The sequence below is a fragment of the Aricia agestis genome, chromosome Z (assembly GCF_905147365.1).
Source record: "Aricia agestis chromosome Z, ilAriAges1.1, whole genome shotgun sequence".
Lineage (NCBI taxonomy): Eukaryota > Metazoa > Arthropoda > Insecta > Lepidoptera > Lycaenidae > Aricia > Aricia agestis.
In genome coordinates, this window is record NC_056428.1 from 37408666 (window position 1) to 37432661 (window position 23996).

The following is a 23996-nucleotide window of genomic DNA, read 5'->3' on the forward strand; positions in this document are numbered from 1 at the left end:
TTTTGTAGAACGTATTTCAAAGACTCACCTGCATAAAACGAAGACCTCTATCCACACCAAAGCACTGCGATCAAATAAAGTGAGCCAGCAGATTTTATCGCAAAATAGGTTTCAACCCGTCATGTTGAGTATATCGGCAAGGCATTCAAAACAAACAATGCGCAGGACAATGACGCGAATTTTATGAACATTTTAAAAATATAATTTTTAGTTATTTAGTTATTGAATGATCAATTCTACCCACAAGGGGTCAAAATAAGGGATGAAAGTTTGTATATAATAATACATGCTAACGCGAGCGAAGCCGCGGGCAAAAGCTCGTTACAAAATAAGTTGATGGTTTGGCTTGAATGTTATCTGAAAACATTTTACGACAGAAGTATTAAAGCTATGCAATATTTTGTTTGGCCCCTTTTACATTTTATGTTTTGGAGGGATTTCATTTCTTTTTTGAAGGTTTTTTTCTTTTCGGAACCGGGACACGGGACCCTAGTCTTCGCTGTCTGTCCGTCGGCCATCCGTATGTCACCAGGCTGGATCTCGAGAACCGCAATAGCTAGATAGTTGCAATTTTCACAAATTATGTATTTCTGGTGTCGTTATAAAAGCTAATAGTCCAATTAAAAGAAAATAAAGTATTAATAGGGGGCCTCATACAACAAACACGATTTTTTCCCGTTTTTTGCTCTATATCCATAATGGTAACAGTGGTTATTGGAAATTTCAGAAAATACTCAACTGTGTTTTAACTTTAATAATTAATAATAAAAATTAAATAAACTTATTATTTAAGGTACAAATTTTCGGTACGGAACCCTATGTACGCCAGTCCGACTCGCCGTTTTCATAATTTTTCCTTTTATTATGAATAAAGATCTATCCGGGTACCAAATAAAAAGCTTGGCTGGGGCACTGCTGTGCCCCCAGATATTGCTCATCTGTTAAACGGTATCGCCCTCAGTTGTGACGTACCGTACCACCTAAAGGTAAGCGTCCACATGTTGTCGGTATAGTACGCAACGGACGTCTCGCATCAAATGGATACCTACTTATTTCACAGTACGACCACTATATCGGCAGCGTAGGGATTACAGAATAGCCTAGTAAATGAATGCTGAAAAGGATGGAATGGAGCTGGATGGAAAAGTCGAAAGCAGAAATGTTGACTTAGGTTGTTTATCTCCTAATTAGTCCAAACAAAGTTTTGTTTGGACTAATTAGGAGATGAACATACTGGCTAGTCGGTAATCCGTACGCTGCCGATACAGCGGACGTACTATGAAAAAATTATCAGTTTGATGCCAGACGTCCGTTTTGTACGATATTGACCTGTGGACGCTTACCTGTACGCGGTACGTCACAACTGCAAGCGTGATAAACTGTCGACGGCTGCCGTTGACTGTCATCGACTGCCGCCAACACGTGCCGTCGACAGCCGTTGACTGCCCCCGATACGTACCGTCGCCTGCAGTCGACTGCCGCCGGCACGTGCCGTTCGTCTTAGGTAAGCGCTCTTAAGAGGATACACCAGGGGCTAGAGAAATGAAAAAAAAGTACCTGTAATATGAAATATCTATGACTGTCTCCCTTACCTCAAGCCTATACTGTAGAACGCGATAGACAACTGCAGAAAATCAACGATTCGTTGTCCCCTGATTCCTTCTCCAAAACGTAACCGATTTAAAAAGGGCGGTGTGGACACCTCTTAATATCATTATGCTGTTACTAATAAAATATCATTATAGTAACTTACACTGGTAGCTTGTGGTTATGAAATATTAAAACGTCTGAGCAGTTTTCTGGGCTAGAGATTTAAATAAAAATCTGACCACTTTCAATTAAAATGTATATTTTGGTAAACAGGAAACATTGCAATTTTCTTGCAGACTTAATGGGCTATGTATTTAGCTATAATTATTGCTCTTTATATTATTATATTATTTTTAATTTATTTAATATCAGGTTTAAAATTTAATAAATTTACTAAAATATTGTTGTACAGTCTGTAACACTTCACCATTGCGAAATAAGATCAAAGTCGGTGTGTCTGCTGAGTAACCATGGTTTGGGCCTTTTGTATGGTCTATCTGATTTTTTTCTTTGCCTGGCTTCACTTTTGCTTTCTGATTTAAGGCAAGTGCAACATCCTAAAATCCTGAAACAGAAGAATGTATGTTTAGTGTAAGAAATATTATAATATTACTGAAAAAGGAACTAACGCAGCTGTCATCATACAAAAACGCCATTTTTGACAGGTCTCCTTTACCAGCAGCGCCCCCGCCCACGTTCTTATAAAGCCTTGTTGGACTAGCAAGGTCTTCTGTTAAATTCTGTGGTCAAAGTTAAGGTTAAAGTTAAATGGGGCATTTTCTTATTTTTTAAATTTGATTGATAAACAGTTTCCATTTTAATAACTAGATGGCGTATGGGTAGACAACTCACAACTATCGGTAATACCCATAGATTAAGGATATAGGATATAGTATAATACCTCCATGATGATACCCATGTAATACCAGGCAATACCATCTATAATTATTAATTGCTACAAAAGTGGGCAAAAGAATGTAAAACTTGATACATTTCAATTTGAAAAAGACACAATGATATTCCAATGAATAGGATAATAAAGTTATTATAACGATGTTTTAGTTAAAACTCACGGAATAAATAGCCCTATTTATCGATATTCACACCAAATGTCACAGGAATTATAAATTTTGGTTTTGACAACGTTTTACCTGCACTTGTGCATGATAATGAATATTAAGACTGGGTTGCACCAGAGGCGTGGGTAAAGTTAAAGTTAAATATGGCGTCCAAACACCCCATATTCTCATACGACATCTGTCAATTTTTCCGGTTATAGTTACGGTTAAAGTTAAAGTTACTTGGTGCAACCCAGTCTTAATGGCCAATATTTAACCAATAATGAACATCAAAAACCCAAATAACACAATTTGGGAAAAAACCACACCAACAATAAAAAGTAGAAGAAGTTTCAAAGTAACATGGCCATTGGCCGCCAAAACTCTTTCAGTTGTCAGTTTACAGTTTGACAAGTTTTTATTATGTCAGCGTGTTCCTAAACTGTTACCAGTATACTGGCCTAATCGCTAAGGCCAATGATCGCTTAGGTTTAGGATATTTTAATTTATGTCACACTTGACAGGACACTAAAATTTTGTAGAAACACAACCCAATGATATTCTATGTTACTAACGTAACTAGATTGGAAGTTTACGGTAGCAACGCGTTGCCACTTCGAAGATGCCTGCAGGCATATCTCACATACATAATGACATAACGAATATATGACTTGACATTGTCTTTTGAACAAAAAAGTGGTTACGCATTTCTGAGAATCTTTTGTAAGACATTGCTACTCTAGTATTTTAGAAACTCATTGACACAACCAATATGTAGTCAGTGATGCCAACCTGCAGATAATTTCAGATCAGTGGGGGGCCAATAGAAAATCTAGATGTGTCTACCGTCGCGCCGTCTGGTGGGGATTTAAAAAACAAAACAACACATTAGCCTATAACAGCCATATATTATTAGCCATAACTTAAATACCTACATAATATATTAATATACATAACATAAATATATTAAGGCATGTATTTAAATCAATATCTGTATATTCCCTTTTCTCGATCAAAATATTTGAAAGTTTCACCAAAAATACTGACTTGCACACTAATTATGCACCCTAAACAATGCGAATTCAGCATACTATTTAAAGTTATTTGCATAACTGTTTTAACGAATAACTATTATTAAAATAGTATATCTAACAATTCCTTAGTTCAACAAACATACTACAACTTTTTAAAGGAAAACCATCACCTAAATTACTTTTAGGAACATCATTTATTCTAAATAAAACAAATATTAATCTGTTATGTTCATATAATAATTGAGAACACATAAAAATCATCAAGAGCTAACTTAACATGGACTAAACTTTGGCACAGTGAATGGTAACTCAGTTTATAAACAACTAGCTGTTGCCCGCGACTTCGTCCGCGTGGACTTCAGTTTATAGCGCGCGATGTCAACAAAATTGGTGTCAAAAGCTTTTATAAAAAAAACCCTGGTACCCCTTAAATCAAAACAGCTGTGCAGTGTGCACATAATATATTTTTTTTAAATAAACTTATATTTTCTGCCAAATTTTAAAGCTTATTTAGCCCCCCAATTACACAACCTTGCCCATAAACTATTTATCATTGATAGGTTTAAGGTTACGTCACTGTATATACTTAATATAAAGTAAAAGTATTGACTTATAAAATAACGTAACAAACAAATAACAATCGAAAAAATCGGAACTCAAATGTATGATGATACCACCTATTATAGAAATATTTTGGGCAAGCGTTAGCGCGATGTAAGAGACGTACGGCGCCATCTAGTATGAATTTTTGGAACTAACTTAATTTGAACAAATTTTCGTATTTTCACCCCCTTACAACCCTTTTTCTTAGTAAAAAAGTAGCCTATGTCCTTTCTCAGGCTTTAGACTATCTGTATACAAAATTTCATTTCAATCGGTTCGGTAGTTTTGGCGTGAAAGCGAGACAGACAGACAGACAGAGATACTTTTGCGTTTATAATATTAGTATAGATAATAATAAACAATCGGCAAAGAGCGAGTCGGAGTGAGTCGACGGAGCCCCGCTACGCGGGCTCCTACTTCTGGGTGGTTCACAAAAAATAACCACGATGGCTAAGGCGGGAGCTACGCTGCGCTACGCTGTCAATTTGTAGACTTGTTTTGATAATAGAAATTGATTTTATTGTGGTGCACCTTTCGATATCGTTTTTAGAAATTCCGTTGTAAGATTGTCCAATTTAGAGTGCAAGTTAGTATTTTTGATAAACAATTTAAATTTTAGTTTTACAAATAATATATCTATGTATGAACGATGTATGAACCATATTTTTGGTGTGAATTCGGTTATAAAGGTCGTCTCGTATTGTATGATGTTTAAGCTTTTTTTGAAGGACATGTTCAGTTAATCAATTGTTTTTTTTGATCAGCATTAGTTTTTCTGGTATGCATTCAGTTAATTAGAGGAGTTAAAGTAGTGTGCTGAAAAATTATTCTGATGTGCATTTAATAATATACCCTATATATTAATAGCCATAACCTTGACCGTACCTTTAAGTTTAACCACGCCTCTGGTGCAACCCAACCTTAATCTTATACAATGTGTTTGTGTAAACATCGTTATCCTTGAAACCATCAAATGAGCCCGTCAAAATGAACAACTTTTTTTATGAGAATAATGCTGGAAGTGGGATTTCAAAAAAAAAATTCCGTCTTCATAGTTCATACCCATACCACAGAATATATATTAGTAGTACCAACCCATACGGATGCCCGGATCGGCAATTTGTGTGGGTATGAAGACAATTTTTTTTTGAGTTCCCAGCATTGTTCTCATAGAAAAAGTTGTTCATTTTGACGGGCTCATTTGATGGTTTCAAGGACAACAGTGTTGACACAAACACACTGTATCTTTAAACGAGCAATTCTTGTAAATATATATTATATATTTTATTTTATTCGCCCCTTTAAGAGGCCGGGTGCCATCGAAATAGGAAAAATTTTAACAAAGTTAGTTGGTACAACCCACCCATAGGTTGGGTTGCACCAAGTTACTTTAACTATAACTGTAACTTTAACTATAACTTTAGCTACAGTGCAAAATGTCAAATCTTTTTTTTTTATGAAATAAGGGGGTAAACGAGCAAACGGTTCACCTGATGGAAAGCAACTTCCGTCGCCCATGGACACTCACAGCATCAGAAGAGCTGCAAGTGCGTTGCCGGCCTTTTAAGAGAGAATAGGGTAATATGGGAGGGTAGGGAAGGGAATAGGGTAGGGTAGGGAAGGGAAGGGAATAGGGGAGGGTAGGGAAGGGAATAGGGTCGGGGATTGGGCCTCCTCTCTCACTCGGTCACTCACTCACTCACTCACTCGGCGAAACACAGCGCAAGCGCTGTTTCACGTCCGTTTTCTGTGAGAACGTGGTATTTCTCCGGTCGAGCCGGCCCATTCGTGCCGAAGCATGGCTCTCCCACGTACATAAATTTAATCTTTGGTAAAGTTAAAAATGGATGCCATCAAGACACCATATTTAACCATAACCATAGAGCTCGATAAGGCCTTAAATGCCATTTTAAATGCACGTGGCGAAAAAAGGAACTAACACTGTCATCATACAAAAACGCCATTTTTGACAGTTCTCCTTTACCAGCAGCGCCCCCTCCCACGTTAAAAGCCTTGTCGGACTAGCAACGTCTTTTGTCAAATTCTGTGGTTCAAAGGTTAAAGTTAAATTAGCCTTAACCACAGAATATATTATATTAGTTGTACCAACTTTAACTATGACCATAACTTTGACCATAGCTTTAACTTTAACCACGCCTCTGGTGCACCTTAGTAACAAGAAGTTTTTAATATACTTAAAATCGTTATGTCTTGTGCTTTCTAGTTTCTACATCCTCTTAATCAATACAAACCTCGGAGTTCCAACTGTTTTATTATGCACAGGACATTTGTAATGCCCCTCAGATAACTGAAAAATGATTTGCACGTCATCGTATTTGCCTATCTTGTCCTTTTCTTTTTTTGGGTAAGGCTAAAAAAAGAACTGGAAATTATCAAATTAGTCTAAATTTCATATAATGTACTTTAGAGTCCTCACTCCTCAAAATATTATGTTAAAAATAATAAGAATAATATTATTATTGTCTGAGTGCGCAAACTGCTTTTCGTAAATGGGGCCAGAGCCATCTAGCGTTCAATGCTATAATTAAATGCAACATCTTTAGAGCCATCTAGTGTTTAAAAACTAATAACTGCGATTAAAAGACTTCGTAAACATAAACTAGATGTCACTAGCAGGTATTTGTTGTGAATCGAGTACTGAGTAGTATCGAGTAGTTAATAATAATTCATAGATGGCGCTGCCATATAATTCAAGGGTTTGTAAGGCAGCCTTCTCGTATAATTTCGACAATCAACTATTATTATTATTTTTTTAAATTTATTATGGCAACAAACAGTCATGTATTATAATATGTTACCGGAAATGTATGAAATTTAGGAATTGTATACAAATTCTAGGAAATGTAATAAGTACAATACGAAACTGTTTAGGAAATGTTATGAAATATTGTTTCAACAACTATTGACTTAAATAAATGTCCTAGGAAATGTGTACTATTCCTGGGAATTGTATATAATTCCAGTATCGTATTAGGAAATGTATAAAAACAATGCTTTCTGTAGTTTCTGTAATAAAACACGTTGCTACAATGAGAATAATCATTTTTATTAAAGTACTCATTGAGATAACAACGTTCGGGTAGCAATCATATCGTAAAATATAATACTTATAATAATCTTCATAATATCTTACTAATTAAAGCTTCAAAAATCCATATCCATACTTCCATAAACTAATATGATAAATGCGAAAGTGTGTCTATCTGTCAGTTTGTCTGTTACCTCGTCACGTCTAAGCCGCTGGACCGATTTTGCTGAAATTTGGCATGGAGAATTGGAGATACTTTGAGTCCCGGGAAAGGACATAGTCCTATGGTCCCGGAAAAAACGGTTCTCGCGCGATAAACGAGTTTTGGCGCAACTGATATTTGACCGAGCTTGGTAAGTATGTTGTTTAACTAATTACTAGCGATTTATCGCCCCCGATACCCCCTATATACTAAATTTCATGAAAATCGTTGGAGCTCGTCTATACTAATATTATAAAGCGGAAGAGTTTGTTTGTTTGTTTGTTTCTTTGTTTGAACGCGCTAATCTCAGGAACTACTGGTCCGATTTTAAAAATTCTTTCAGTGTTCGATAGCCCATTTATCGAGGAAGGCTATAGGCTATATTTTATTGCGCTAAGACTAATAGAAGCGAAGAAATAGAGGAAAGTGTGGAAAAAACGGGAGTAATGATTTGAAATGGCTTCTTTGAACGCGCTAATCTCTTGAGATTAGCGCGTTCAAAGATCTTGATCTACTGGTCCGATTTGAAAAATTCTTTCAGTGTTAGATAGCCCATTAATTGAAAAAGGTTATAGGCTATATTTTAATACGCTAAGACTAATGGGAGCGAAGAAATAGAGGAAAATGTGGAAAAAATGGGGGAAATTATTTGAAAGGGCTTATTTGAACGCGCTAATCTCAGGAAGTACTGGTCCGATTTGAAAACATCTTTTAGTGTTAAATAGCCCACTTATTAAAGAAGGCTATAAGCTATATTATTTTATCACGCGAAGACTAATAAGAGCTAAGAAATAGAGGAAAATGTGGAAAAAAACGGGGGAAATTATTTGAAAGGGAACAACTGGAGCAATTTTTCTGTTATTTGGCACAGATAAGAAGTAGACCACGTGAAGGATCATAGGCTATTTTTTGTGGACTAATTTGTCTGTGAAATATCTAATTTACGCGGACGGAGCTGCGCGGAACGTTATATTTTGCATGGTCACGACATCACGCGTAAACGGCTGGACCCATTTTGCTGAAATTTGGTATAAAAATACTTTGAGTCCCGAAAAAGAACAAAGGATACATTTTGTCCCGAAAAAATGTACGGTTACTGCACAATATACTTTTATGATTTGCGCGTAAACTATTCAATCTATTTTGATGGAATTTGGTATGGAGATACTTTGAGTCTCGGGAAAGGACAAGGATTACTAATTTTGTCCTGGAAAATGTATGGTTCCCGCACAATAAACTTTTTTGATTATCGCCTAAACTATTCAATCTATTTTGATGAAATTTGGCACGGGCAAGTTGCCCGTTTTCACCAACGACACCTAAAATTTAGGTGTCCCTTAAGGCTATATAAAGGGCACCTAACGCAAGTTTTATTTTCACCGAAGTTTAAGTAACACCTAAACCATTATAATTTAGGGGGTGAATTGACAAGCCCGAAAAACTTAGGTGACGTATATTTTGATTAAAACAACCTATTATGCGATTCATCCGCCAAACCGTTAGGTGACCCTTATAATTTAGGGGATGAATTGACGACCCCGTAATACTTAGGTGACGTATGTGGCAACGACGACGACGTTAGATGACGGTTGCCTTGACAATGAATCTGTTATCGAATAGCCGTCTGATATTTTACTTGTAAAATAGCGAACTCCCATAAATATCTTTATATTTATCACAAGCCTTCCTCTTTAATCACTCTATCTATTAAAGAAAACCGCAATTAAAGGGAACAAAGGGACATGTGGACAGAAAAAGCGACTTTGTTTTATACTATGTAGTGATATAGGTACGTCACCTAAGAGTTACGGGGTTGTCAATTCATCCCCTATATTATTGAAAGAAAACTGACGTTAGATGCCCCTTATATTGGCTTGGGACACCTAAATTTTAGGTGTTGTTGGTGAAAACGGGCAGATCTCGGGAAAGGACAACTCAGACAAGGGATACATTTTATCACGGAAAATATACGGTTCCCGCACAATAATCTTTTATGATTCTCGCCTAAACTATTTAATCTATTTTAATGAAATTTGGCATGGAGATTGATCTCCAATCTCCATGCCAAATTTGAATCTGGGACAAGGAATGTTTTTTGTCCCGGAAAAATATGCGGTTCCCACACAATATACTTTTCTGATTTGCGCGTAAACGACTCAATACGGGAACAACTATAAACTAAAATTCACGCGGACGAAGTCGCGAGCAACAGCTAGTTTAAATATATAAGATAAATGTCACAATTATATCAAAGTAAATATTATTATTAATTATACTATGTTAAATGTAATCGAGTGCTAACATTTAACATAGGCACATAGACCTCCATATGGCTATTTATTTTTGCAGGGTAAGTTGGAATGGTACTTGGAAGTAGGTAGGTACACAATAATTTATTTTTAAAGCACAGATATATCGATGTAGGTAGTACAGTTTTTTTGCAAAGGCACTTTTTAAATCCCTGGTCAGTTCCAGTGGATTGTAGGTTAGTAACTGACCGTAGTCCCGCACCGCTATCCCTGCGTACCCATTGATATCTCAAATGTTTTACATTTCCGATTACTATTTAGGAAATGTATATATTATTTCCTAGGAAATGTGTCTAATATAATTAATATTTTATATATTTCCGTACGATTTTAGGAATTACATAAATTTCCTAGGAATTGTACGGATTACATACATTTCCAGTAACATATACATAAAATTTACATTAAGTTAACAATAATTAAGATTGAAGATTATTATGATCTAAGATTTATTATGATCTGACTTAGATCTCAACGAAACTCACAACGATTACTCATTGTTACACAGTACACTGCATCAAGCACCAAGCTTTCTATGTTTCGATTTCGTGTAAGAACACATTAATATAAACTTTAGATAAGTACATACTTTATTTGCTTTTAGGTAGGTATTTTTGGAAATGCTGAGAAAAGAATGATCTGTAGTCTGTAATAGTTACTTACTAGTACCTTGTACTATTACAATAAATAGTCAAAAAGAACTAATAATTTTAAATACATAGTAATAATACATACAAATATAGGAGGAGCCGTGATGGCCTCACTTGGGTCGAGGTATCCGTCCAGAATTTGTTGGTTTATTTTATATTTTCTCGCCATGCTAAAATGTTGTGAGTTTTCCACCATCGGAAACGTTATTAAGGGCCGTCTGCAAAAAAAAATACGACTTCATATTGCGCTATGAAAAATATGTTCGCTTCCGCAAATTGTTGCTCAAACATTTTTCGACGCCAGCATGTAAATATGCAGATGTACATTTTTGTTTCGAAGACTGGTGAACGAGCAACGAATCGCTTGATAACAAGCATCAGGTGCATTGGCTAGGTCTATGCAAATAAAAATTATGATTATGGTTATGATTATTTTGTAGAGGGGTGGCCGCCAAGATGCTATGTTCTTTGAAGCCTTAATATTTGTGGGGTGGGTAGGTATAGTTTGGACTACCAACCAAGGCTATGGTATATTCCCCGTTCGAGCTGGCTTCATGCTTTTCCTAGCTGGTAATTTGTCAAAATTGTGGTAGCCCGCCACGGTCACAGTCGGTGTCTTATATGGAACTAGATGACGCCCGCAACTCCGTTGCGCCAAAATTCGTTCATCGCGCGGGAACCGTACATTTTTCCGGGACAAAAAGTATCCTATGTCCTTTCCCGGGATTCAAAGTATCTAGGCTCAGCGGTTTGAGCGTGAAGAGGTAACAGACAGACAGACAGACAGCCAAACTTTCGCATTTAAAATATTAGTATGGATACGCATAGCATGCACACTGCGGCCACTCTGCTAATAGTACTCGGTAGATTTGTTTAATAAATTGTTTGTACATACATAAAAATACATAAATAGAAGCAATACAAGAAATAGAGCGAGCGGCCTTACCGCCTCTAGCAGTATCGTTTTTCGTACATTCCCCATTTCCATAGAATTATGTAGAGCACTGATCGCAGAACAATAGCGTTATAGCACATACAACACGACCACAATTTTCTTACATTGCCAAAGGAAAAGTTTGTTTATAAGTATGTAGTAAGAAAATAAGTTTTTTTGTTTGCATTTTGCATTGAATAATATTTTGTCCGTGATATTATGCAACTAAACAATGGGGCCGATTTTGGTAAAACTGGACATATATATAGAGCAGATTTAGGCAAGACGTAAGAATTAAAATACTTTTAATTACAGCGGTCGAAGCCGCGCATTTTTTCTATTCTTTTTATAAACAAGGCGGTTAGTGTAGATTAAAGTGGAAAATACCTAAAAGGATCAAGGTATAAGGGCCGTGGCGGTAGTTTGAAATGTTCAATAATGAAGTTATCGTCAGGAACAATATCATCTTCCTTTGGTTGAGCATTTATATTTTCTGTTTTCTTAGATTCTTCAATCTGATGATGAACGCACGGACAACATCTGAAAATGAAAGTAATTTATAGTAGATTCCATCAGAGAAATTGGTACTTAGGCATATGGCAGACCTAGTTTGTTTATATATACCTACAAGCTTTTTATGTGATAATAATTATATTGAATGTGAGATGATATTCTGTTGGTTAATCGAAATAAATAAATAAAAAAATATGTTATATGTCTGAAAGAGCCATCTACTTTTGACTTTTATGTTTCTACTAGATGTCGCCCGCAATTCCGTTGCGCCAGAATTCATTTACCGCGCGGGAATCGTACATTTTTTCGGGATAAAAGTATCCAATGTACTGTATATATAATTTATAATATTTCGCTTTATCAAATTTCAGCAAAATCGGTTAGCGGTTTGAAGAGAGAACAGAGTTAAACCGACAGACAGCATTTTATAATATTATATGGATCTAGAAAGATAGATATATAGAGATATATTGTCTCTACAAGATTGCGCGGCCTACAAAATTCCCAGCGAGACCCGCTCGATATTCGTGGAAGCATGGGAGCAGAGGCGGCGTAAGGCGTGGGCGACGTGGGCCACCGGATTTTTTAGGATTTAGGGCGTTTGTGTACTACACGGAATTTTACCGTCCGGCGTTCATAACTTTCACGTTTGCTATTTAAATAAGGTAGGAAATCGAGATGCTGCGCCGCGCCGGATGGTAAATGTCCGTGTTGTGCACCAACCTCCTACGAGTTTAGATACTCATATTTAAAAAAATGAGTATAAATATCTTTCTCTCCACAAAAAGATTTTTTATACTCAAAAATTAGGAGCCAACATTATCAGCTTTGACCACTGCGTTGTGCTCAAAGCTGATAATATTTTATCAATCAACTCAGGAGGTTTCTCAACTCGACTTCAGCAATTTGTAACTTCAAAACTTCAGCACTTGTAAATAACCGATTTTGATTGTTTTTTGAAAAGAGGATACTAATTCATACCTATCATCTATCTAGTAGGCTGTAATCTACGAATATGCTATAATAAATAATAAATGTATTATGTTACATAGAGTCAACCGTTTCACCACTGTGGCCCGGAGGTTTTGATTAGACGTGGGTTTGATTCCCACGTTGTAAAAATGTTGTTTCTAAGTTTATGCTGCGCTGATCATCTAATTTTTTGATAACAATCACAGTCCGTACAAAGGATGGAAATTTAATTGGACATGCATTAAAAAAGTTTAAAATTATTACGTAAGTTCTGTCTTAATATTAGAACTGGTTCCCTTATATTTTATAATTTAGTGTGCACAGGAAACATATATTACAGTTTACACAGAAAGACGACACAAAGGATCTGCTTATTTCTAATAGAAATCTCTTATTTCTAATAGAAAAATGACGTGTCCCTTCACCCAAAATAGGGTCTTTTTAAGTCTGGAGCATAAAGTTAATATATATTAACTTTATGGTCTAGAGCTAAAGGGGTTTCTTCGTTGAACATTTTTAAAATACGTAAGTATAATATCATACATTCATGAAAAGCTACGTTGTAACTAAAACTAAAGTATTACTTAGCCATCTTGGTGAATTAATCTTGGTGGTGCAAATATGGTTGAAATCACAACAATTTTAGCATTTTATTTGGAATTATTATTTGGTTTTGTTCGCTAATTATTGTTTATGCTTATTGACATTTTGGAGACAGAACAATTTTACGTCATTGATCGTCAGCTTAAATTTTCTTTGTAATTTTTTTATTCAAACTACGTAAGTTGGGTATTATGGCCGGCTTACATTATTCCAAGGTTCCAAAAAGCAATGGATTATAAACCCGATAATCGGAAATACTCCATTTTTTATTCTTTATTTAAAACACCTAGCTTATGAAAAATCTGATTGCACTGACCTCCATTATACAAGTGTATAATGGAGGTCAGTGGTCTACCAGGATCTGATGCACTGACCTCCATTATACAAGTGTATGCACATTTAAATAAACCTTGTTTAATAGCCTATTTAATCTGAGAATCAACTTTTAGATTTAAATAAATAAAAAAAATAAAAACTTAGAAGAAGAGAAAAACTGTTGAAAAATTAATAATCCGTGGATCCACCTAAAACTCTCCTGATACATCTGCAACAGTTCTACTTACTCAAAACAAGGGTGTCAATATCCTGTTATGAAACACTGCCCCTAGTCCTGCTCAGATGCAAGAAATGCTGGTTTTCTTGCACAATATCTTCAGGGAAATTCCTAAGAGCATGATAATAGGATTTAAGTCAGGAGATTGTGTAGGCCAGTCTAAAGCTTGGATATCATGCTGTTGTAACCAATTTGTAACGATACGCGCCATATATGGACGGGTATTGTCGTGCATTAACTGGAACGTTTGTTCCATTTTCTGTCTGCGGGGCAAGATTAGAGGCTCTAACACCTCATCTCGGTATTTTAAAGCAGTCATATTGCCTTGTATCGAAACGAGGTCCGTTCTACCGCCGAGACGAATTCCTGCCCAAACCTGACTTCATGCAGTCGTCTTCACAAAGTTTGACCGCTTACCAGCTGCAAACCATACTCTCTCTGTAGCCTTTGAACCAATTTATAATTAAAGTAGGTACACATAGTACAATGTATGTACAATCGAGTATTTTGTGAAAATATGCCTACTTGCTCCAAAAATAGTCCAATTAGTATAGTAAGTTCATCTCGGGATTCGAGATACCCAGCTGTAATTCTGTAAATATTTGTATATTGGCACCATAAGTGTTGTCTCAAAACCTACATATGGTAGGGTGTGCGCAACTATTAAAATTCAAGGTCACAAGGTCACAAAAATCGGTTTTTGCACTTTTTTGTAAATATTTCATTGCTATGAGTTTTTTGCTATTTGTATTTATAACTATGATGTAGAATACAAAATTCTCTACAACGTCTGTTGATTTTTTTTCATACGGTGAGCCGTTTCCGATAAAGAGGGCGGAGAGCGCGCGGTCATAGTATCACTTCAGGTTAACCGGTGCCTCCGTTCGAAAACGCGCCATATTCAATGTGTCGCGACACCAGTGTCCGATCCCTTAATATCGTGATGTATGGCATATTTCCTCATTAAATTGGTTTTCAAATTTTTTCTCTCTCTCACGGTTGTAAAATGGCAGCCATTTTAGTTTTTCCCGCTCTTTCACACTAATCTGACCAATACTTCTCATAATTATAAATATAAAAAAGGTCTTATTTAATAGCTAAACTTATGGACTACGCTTACACAGGCAATACGTTATGAATTTCGTGGAATTAAACATAGAATCATAAAAAAATGGTTGCCATTTTACAACCGTGAGAGAGAAAAAAAAAATTGAGAACCAATTTAATGAGGAAATATGCCATACATCACGATATTAAGGTACACCTACATTAGAGTAGCTTTTAATTTTTTTGCGTACATCTCTACTATTGTGCACAATAGTAGAGATCAGATAATGTAAAATTTAAATATGTTTGGTTTACATATAATTACTTACTTCTAGTATTCCTGACCATACTTTTTCTTATTATAGAGACATAAATCGCTCTTAACCTTCCGCAAGTATGAAGCCAACAATTTTTGTGAGAAAAGCTCCGTAGCAATAAAGTTGTAGCCTTTGGCGATAAATAGTGGATCGTTTGTTCGAACCACTATAAGGCTGTATACGAAGCCTACGAGGCATTGTGTACCTAATAACCGTGTAGTAGGGGCTACATTACAATATATTACTATTTAATATGTAACATATAATTTTGCCAAGCACGTGGCAGACACGCGCCTAATATTGATATGAGCAAGGCTGATAAGCTTGTTTGAAGTCGTCCCTTTGTTTGAACCTGTCGACTCGATGACAGCTCTATTTTTTAGCAATGCAAAAAACTATTGTAATCTTATATCTTTAAAATCTATATATATAAAAGAAAGTCGTGTTAGTTACACCACTTATAACTCAAGAACGGCAGAACAGATTTGGCTGAAAATTGGTAGGGAGGTAGCTTAGAGCCAGGAGACGGACATAGGATACTTTTTATCCCGTTCGACAGCGTTCCTGTGTGACTTGACATGAAACGTCAGTCACTATAAAACGTGGTATAACAAAAAAGAATCAGACTTGGAATAACAAAACGAAAATGACAGCTATGTAATTGACGTAAAATGACAGCTATGTAATGACGTATGGATGACAATTTGATATTTGTAAGAAATCAATATTAAAACTATTTCTATTAAATAAATAATTAACAAGTGGATTGAAGTGAAGTGAAGTTTAATTAATAATGCCGCGACCAAGACGATCGAATCTTTCCCGACAAAGCCGTAATGCAAGAAGAATACAAAATACTGCAAATGAAAGGACTGAAGAAGAACAAGAAATTGCACGTGAACAGCGCCGCAATAGTATGGCTCGACTTCGTGCTTCTCAATCACGAGAGCAAAGTGAAGCAGCCCGTGAAACAGCTCGGTTGGCAATGCAGAATCGTCGAGCGAACAACAGAAGTCAACAAATAGATAATTTGCGACGCAGAACAAGATATTTAGCTGATTTGGCGGAAGAGTTTGTTTGTTTGAACGCGCTAATCTCAGGAACTACTGGTCCGATTTGAAAAATTATTTCGGTGTTAGATAGCCCATTTATCGAGGAAGGCTATAGGCTATGTTTTATCACACTAATATTAATAGGAGCGAAGAAATAGAGGAAAGTGTGGGAAAAACGGGGGGAAAATGTTTGAAAGGACTTATTTGAACGCGCTAATCTCAGGAACTACTGGTCCGATTTGAAAAATTCTTTCAGTGTTAGATAGCCCATTTATGGAGGAAGGCTATAGGCTATATGTTATTACGATAAGACTTATGGGAGCGAAGAAATAGAGGAAAATGTGGAAAAAATGGGGAAAATTATTTGAAAGAGCTTATATGAACGCGCTTATCTCAGGAACTACTGGTCCGATTTGAAAAATTCTTTCAGTGTTAGATAGCCCATTTGTCAAGGAAGGCTATAGGCTATATTTTATTACGCTAAGATTAATCGGAGCGAAGAAATAGAGGAAAATGTGTAAAAAAAGGGGGAAAATATTTGAAAGGGCTTATCTGACGAACTACTGGAGCAATGTTTCTGTTATTTGGCACAGATAAGTAGTAGACCTACGTGAAGGATCATAGACTATTTTTGGGGACTAATTTGTCTGTAAAATATCTAATTTACGCGGGCGAAGCTGCGCGGAACGTTATATTTCGCGTGGTCACGACATGACGCGTAAACAGCTGGACCCATTTTGCTGAAATTTGGTATAAAGATACTTTGGGTCCCGAAAAAGAACATAGGATACATTTTGTGCTGGAAAAATGTACGGTTACTGCACAATATTCTTTTATGATTTGCCCGTAAACTATTCAATCTATTTTGATGGAATTTGGTATGGAGATACTTTGAGTCTCGGGAAAGGACAAGGAATACTAATTTTATCCCGGAAAATGTACGGTTCCCGCACAATAAACTTTTATGATTATTGCCTTAACTATTCAATATATTTTGATGAAATTTGGCATGGAGATAGGAGATACTAATTTGAATCTGGGACAAGGAATGTTTTTTGTCCCGGAAAAATGTGCAGTTCCCACACAATATACTTTTCTGATTTGCGCGTAAACGACTCAATCGAGGTACGGGAACAACTATAAACTAAAGTCCACGCGGACGAAGTCGCGGGCAACAGCTAGTATATATTATATAATCCAACGGTTTTCATGAAATTTAGTATATAGGGGTTTCGGGCGCGATAAATCGATCTAGCTAAGAATCATTTTTAGAAAATGTCATTTTATTCGTGTTTTAAGAAATACCGAGCAAAGCTCGGTCAAATAGCTAGTGTATTTTAATTCAGCATTTAGTATAGTCACTCCGATACATTTACTATAGACAAATAAGTTATATTATATACGTTAAAATATATACCTAATGTGAGATGTCCTAAATATGCTTGGCATAGGCCTCCTCCTAGGGTCTACCATTTTAGTCGCTTCAGCCTGGCTGAGATGCCCTTACCACGCAGCAACATTATAATATAAACTGTAGTAGTATAGAAACGGGACCAAATATAACATAGCAGATTTACATACCTCATTGGAACGATGAATGTAGCGTAGGTATACAAGTGAAAATGATTCATATTTTAATTGCACACATTCACAAGTCAAATAATCATAATTTAACTAATTCCTGAGATCGAAATTACTTTCAGGTGATAGATTCGCAAAAGAGAACTTGATTTCCGTAAAGAGTTAATGCAAGTTACCACATGAAATCTATCGTTACAAAATTGTGTTAGAAAATCTCTTATCCAAAGCTTAATCTGGATTATCTGGATTATACAAAAATGTCTGGAAATTCTTGCGTTCCTATCCTGTAATATTGTACGGAAACTTTGAATTTAAAAGACTTTGCTCGCTTAGAATTTTTTATGAAAATTCCCTACATAGTGTAAGCCATGGCCCATGACACTTTCAACATTTATTGAATCCAGGTGGCTTTTCATTTTATGTAACACATTATGTAACAATAATGTTTGAAATACTTTGAAGACTATTAACGGCGGCACTTGGAGGTATTTAATGATTATTTTAATTTTATTTTAATGAATGAAGTTTTTGTCATTTCAGTACTTAATCATTAAATATCTAGCTGAGTTCGAGCGTGAGAGTAGAAGAAATAATATTTAAAAAAAATTACCGGATTAATGTAGGCTCTTCATTCTCTTTCTGTATTAAGTGTACATATTCTATTTCTGTGAATAAAAGAAAAAGTAACTTATATTTCCTTCTGTTTTATCACCATAGTTGTTAGATGAGTAATGATTATTATCTGGGCTTAAATTACTAAATGCTCCATATTTTTTGTTTGTTTAAATAATATAACTTAAGAATTCATTATTCATTTAAATCCAAATAAAAAGGTCCTACTTCGGAAATAACAAAGACTTTAACATGACATCTCAAAAGTCAAAACTTTTGGAATTGCCACCGATGTTCAGAAGGGAAACGAAGAGTTAGAAAACTTTATGTAGAGTATGTTCTTTTATTAGAACTTTTGTCATATTGTCTCTATCGCGCTCTGCGGTGGGAGACTTGAGATTGGTGAGACAGCAATACATTTTCAAATACCTATTTTCAATTTCTCTCGCCCCTGGTGTATCCTCTTAAGCTGCCTTTAAAAGTTTTTACAACGTTGTCACTTCTCTGAAATCCATAGGCCTACTAAACGTTATCTTTAACATCCGTACTCGTAAACACCTGTTGAGTTCCCGTGTATCGATCAAACGATGTCAACGTTTGTACCACCCTTTTTGTTTGAAGTCCATCAAATACGACTCTGCATAATGTTGCCAGCATCAAATATAATGGGTATTGGCGGGAAACGTTCAGGCAAAATGCGACAAAATTACTAATCTTTTTAAAAGAAGAAAGTTTAGAGTATCTTTAAATGAATGAAATGACGTTGTTTACTTTTATTTATTGTTCATTGATGCGAAATTGAAAGCTAGCGGTGATTTCAAAATGTATCTATTTTAAAACCACTAGGTATGTGACTTTAGTGTTATTTAAAATGCAATTAACATATATTAAATTTATTATAATTACTTGTTTATTACAAACTGGCGAAAACCGAGCTTTGTGAGAGCTCGCGTCGTTTTACTGCGTGGTAATAATCTTTGAGGCAGTTTTTAGACTTCGATGTCTGTAAGTCTGTCCGTCTGTCTGTCTCCAGGCTGTATTTCAAAAACCGCTGTAGCTAGACTTCTATAACAGATTATGTATATCTGTTGCCGCGGCTATAACAATAAATACTAAAAACAAAATAAATTATTTTTTTTATCTATTATACACTATCTTTTGCCCGCGTGTTCCTTGTACTCTCTACAAGGAACACGCGGGCAAAAGATAGTGTACTGTAAAAGTAGCGTCACAAGTTTCTCCATACAAAAGTGTAAAAATTTTGCTCTTTTTCAACTGTTAGGGTGTGTATGAGTCCCGTGTATAGACACGGGACTCATACTCATACACACCCTAAAGTATCTTAAAATCACTTGGTTTTGTGACATCCTGTAGATTATGAATTATGATATAGATAAGACAGATATTTTGAAATGTCAAATTTTGTTAAAGTTTTGTCGTTTACAATTTTTTTTTCATGTCAAAATGGATAAGAGTTTCGAATTCGATGAATTGTTGCAGTTGCACGAGAAGAACCACGTCAACCTGTCCAGTTTAACAGTGTAGCAGTTGGAGTAAAATAGAGCTTGATACACAAAACAACAAGAGAAGAACCAGCCGTCTTACTTTTCTAAGAAATATTCCAAAATGTGAGAGTCTAGTTGCACCTAAAATGGACAAAAAACTAAACTAGAACATAAAGTGGAGCAATTGCAGTTATGGAAAAAGGAGAAAGAGAGGAAGAAGATGGAGGCTGCTCTAAATAAGAAGAAACCTTTTTTAGTCGGAGTGGTACACATTACACAACCCAAAAATATTGACATTTGCCCCAAAAAGTGCTACATTTAATTCAACTATGAATGTGGCCTTTTCTCTACATACGTCCATCACTGATGCCAAAAAACGCACATCCAAAGTAAATTTAGGTTTAAACACTGACAATGAAACAAAATCTAAGCCTTTAAAATCGGGCTTTGGTAAAAACAATAAGAACAATGCTCAAAGTAAAGCTTGGATCGTCTAGCATTGTCGACTCGTCGTGCTAGCAAATATGTCGAAGAGAGATCTTAGAAAACGTATCAGTACGTTTTCTAAGATCTCATATGACAGCATAGTCTCAGGACTATGCTGTCAAATAAGATATAATTAAAATCTCTAACATCAGAATCTTCAGGTAGCCTTAGTTCATCATTGCTAGAAAAAAACAACAAGAAAAATAAATCGAAATTTTTAAACCACTTCAGAAGATCAAAATTAAATCTGTCATTTCAAAAACCTCGTTAGTTAATATATATTTTTCAAGATGCTTTTTTTACTGAAAATAGTTCCGTATAGGTAGGTACACATTTTTGGTAAATACCACGGACGTCAAATATTCCTACCTATTAATACCACGAAAAAGATGTTCATTGCTGAGAGTTTGGAGAATCATATTATGAATCATAATACGAGTATGATTCATTTTTTAATCGCAAAATGGTCACTGCGTGCATTCATATTTCTAGTTCGCACAATTCATACTAATTTGACATTCGTCAGTTTGACAGTTTTTACAATTCATTTTCTGAATTGATTTGAGAGGAATTGGAAAATGTGACCATTTTAGGTCAGACTGCATTTATACAAATAGGTACAAAGTCTTTATTAAGGATACAATAATATAAATAAATAGCCTTTATTGCTGCTTCTATACAAAAAAGTATATTTAACAAAATCCTATAACGAATGTTTAACTGTACTTATTAATATTTATTATCATCGGTAAATGGATTTTGGTTTTCAACAGCTTGTCTTTAGAGTTTGGACAAAGGCCTCCACTAAAGACTTCAAGCATAATATCTATCTTGAGCAACTTGTAACCAAAAGGCTCCAGTTGTTTTCTTAAAATCGTCCTCCCATCTTTTTATTTGTCTTCCTCTACTCCTTTTACTTCCTCTCGGGTACCGTTCTGTAATCGTTTTAATCCATTTTTCCTTATTTTCTCTAATCATATGACCCGTCCATTGTTTCAGTTTTTAGTTGACGCTATTTTCACTCTAGTCTGAAACGTCTTTCTGGCTCTCGTTTCTATCTGACAGTGACAATGCGTAGGTCCGTCAACTGCCTAAGAATAAATCTCTTCGATGGTACCTACAGTCTTTGAGAGAGCATTATTCAACGTAGAGAAGTACCCATTTCAATCTGATTTCAATTTGTGTGTCAATCTAACCAGATTTACACAGCATTTTGTAGTTATAATATTTTTTACTTATTAGTAAACCATAGATAAGCATGCATCAATTTAGAATCGCCTAAACTCTATATATCAGTATATATCAGCATATACATGGGAAGGAATAAGTAGGCATCGTTTCAAAGCAGCAAAAAACTCGTCCAAAAATAAATGGTACCCAGATGCGAGGGTAGCGATTGAAAACTGACGACATTTTAATCGGTCCCACTATTTGTCCAGGAGCGGGTTATTCGACAAGCTATTACTCTCTCCTCGGCCGAATTACCCTAACATCCTCGCCGAAAACTTTATGGCATGACGTTTAAAGTTTAACTAATTTTATGAAAGGATACATTTTCGAATCTGTTTGTGCTCCGGTTTGATCACGCCGTTTCTGAGGTGTTTAGACTTATTCAAAGGATAACTTTTAAACGTGGGAGAGCCATGCTTTGGCACGAATGGGCCGGCTCGACCGGAGAAATACCACGTTCTCACAGAAAACCGGCGTGAAACAGCGCTTGCGCTGTGTTTCACCGAGTTAGTGAGTTTACCGGAGGCCCAATCCCCTCCCCTATTCCCTTCCCTCCCCATCCCTATCCTCCCCTATTACCATATTCCCTCTAAAAGGCCGGCAACGTACCTGCAGCTCTTCTGATGCTGCGAGTGTCCATGGGCGACGGAAGTTGCTTTCCATCAGGTGACCCGTTTGCTCGTTTGCCCCCTTATTTATTTCATAAAAAAAAACAAGACCCTATTACTAAGAATTCGATGTTTGTCCGTTTATCCTCAGCCTGCATCTCAAGATCAACGATAGCTAGATAGCTAAAATTTTTACAGATACATAATGTACTTTTGTTGCCACTGTAATTTAGAGGTGTGTGTATACTATCTAAATCTCAGAAAGCCAGTTATTAAAAAAAAACAAAGATTTTCCGATTTAGGGCCATACCTCACCGGGACGCCATCGTGACGTGGCCATCGGCGCGGCGTCGCCAACTAGCTCTATTGAGATATATGACGGGTAACTTACCTGGCGATCGATTGGCGACATTGCCCAGTAGCCAGTGCAGCGTAGCCACACTCGACCGCTCCTCATGGGGCAACTGTTGACGTTGCCAGTTGTTTGCACGTCTTTGTGCTCCGTCACTCAATCAGTCGCTGATTTTAGTAATATCTTCAAATAATTTGTCATTTTTCTAAGGTATTTTCTTAAATCTTCATAGAATAAAAAAAAACCACCGCTTTGCGGCGGCTTTTGCTGGCTAGAGACGCCAGACGCTGCCATGGTAATGTCACTGGTCACGTCGCGCGTCGTCGTGGCCCCCGGTGAAGTATGGCTCTAAGGATCCGTTAGTGAAGTAGGTATGAAGTTTTAAAGTGAAAAAAATCTATAGATTCCAGTGTCGAGGTTTCTACCAGCTAAACGGTTGCTTCTGAAAATGTGAAAAAATTCACGGGAGTAGGGAATATGCTGAATTAAAAAGGAACTTGCAAACAAATGACAAAAATTCGTTTTATTATTTTTAATTTTTATACATGAAAGTACTAGATAATATACTTAGTATCCCCGTCAACAAGATCCAGGGGGGGGGGGGGGGGGGCAGCTGATTCTGATTTCAGAAGTCTAACTATAGCGGTTCTTGAGATACAGCCTGGAGACAGACAGACGGACAGACAACGAAGTCTTAGTAATAGGGTCCCGTTTTTACCCTTTGGGTAGGGAACCCTAAAAACAATTAAAAACGTGCCAAGTGCGTATCGGGCCACACGCAATATAGGGTTCCGTCTTATGTCAAAGGTAGTAGCGGATAATATTTTTATATGCCATATCTAGGAAATTGATTCGTATGCAGTTGACAGACCAATGTCATTTGGTCGGATCATATGTCGGCTGGGTTTGACATAACACGTCGACTAAACTACGTAGGTCCATCTGCCTAGGAATCAACTTCTCTGATAGTACTTATATACAGGGTGTAACAAAAATAAGTGATAATACTTTAGGGTGTGCACGTGTTCCTTGTAGAGAATTCACTGTGAAAGTAGCAGCGCTGAAAGACCAAAATTTTATTTCAGTTTTGTATGGGGAAACTCATGACGCTCGGGCCCTTGCCCATACAAAAGTGA

General features: G+C 36.2%; 1 protein-coding gene across 2 annotated transcripts; it reads right to left on the reverse strand.

Moving 5' to 3' along the window:
• Window positions 1-1942: 1942 nt before the first annotated feature.
• Window positions 1943-18438, reverse strand: LOC121738780. 2 transcript variants are annotated; one of them, XM_042131019.1, is made up of 5 exons: window positions 18068-18438; window positions 11817-11969; window positions 10581-10713; window positions 6538-6656; window positions 1943-2155 (listed from the first exon to the last, which is right to left on the reverse strand). In XM_042131019.1, the coding sequence occupies exons 1-5, from the start codon at window positions 18115-18117 to the stop codon at window positions 2014-2016; spliced, it is 597 nt and encodes a 198-aa protein (XP_041986953.1). In that variant the 5' UTR covers window positions 18118-18438; the 3' UTR covers window positions 1943-2013. The 2 variants fall into 2 exon arrangements, with proteins under 2 accessions (XP_041986953.1, XP_041986954.1); XM_042131020.1 differs by lacking the exon at window positions 18068-18438 and adding an exon at window positions 13499-13625.
• Window positions 18439-23996: the final 5558 nt, after the last annotated feature.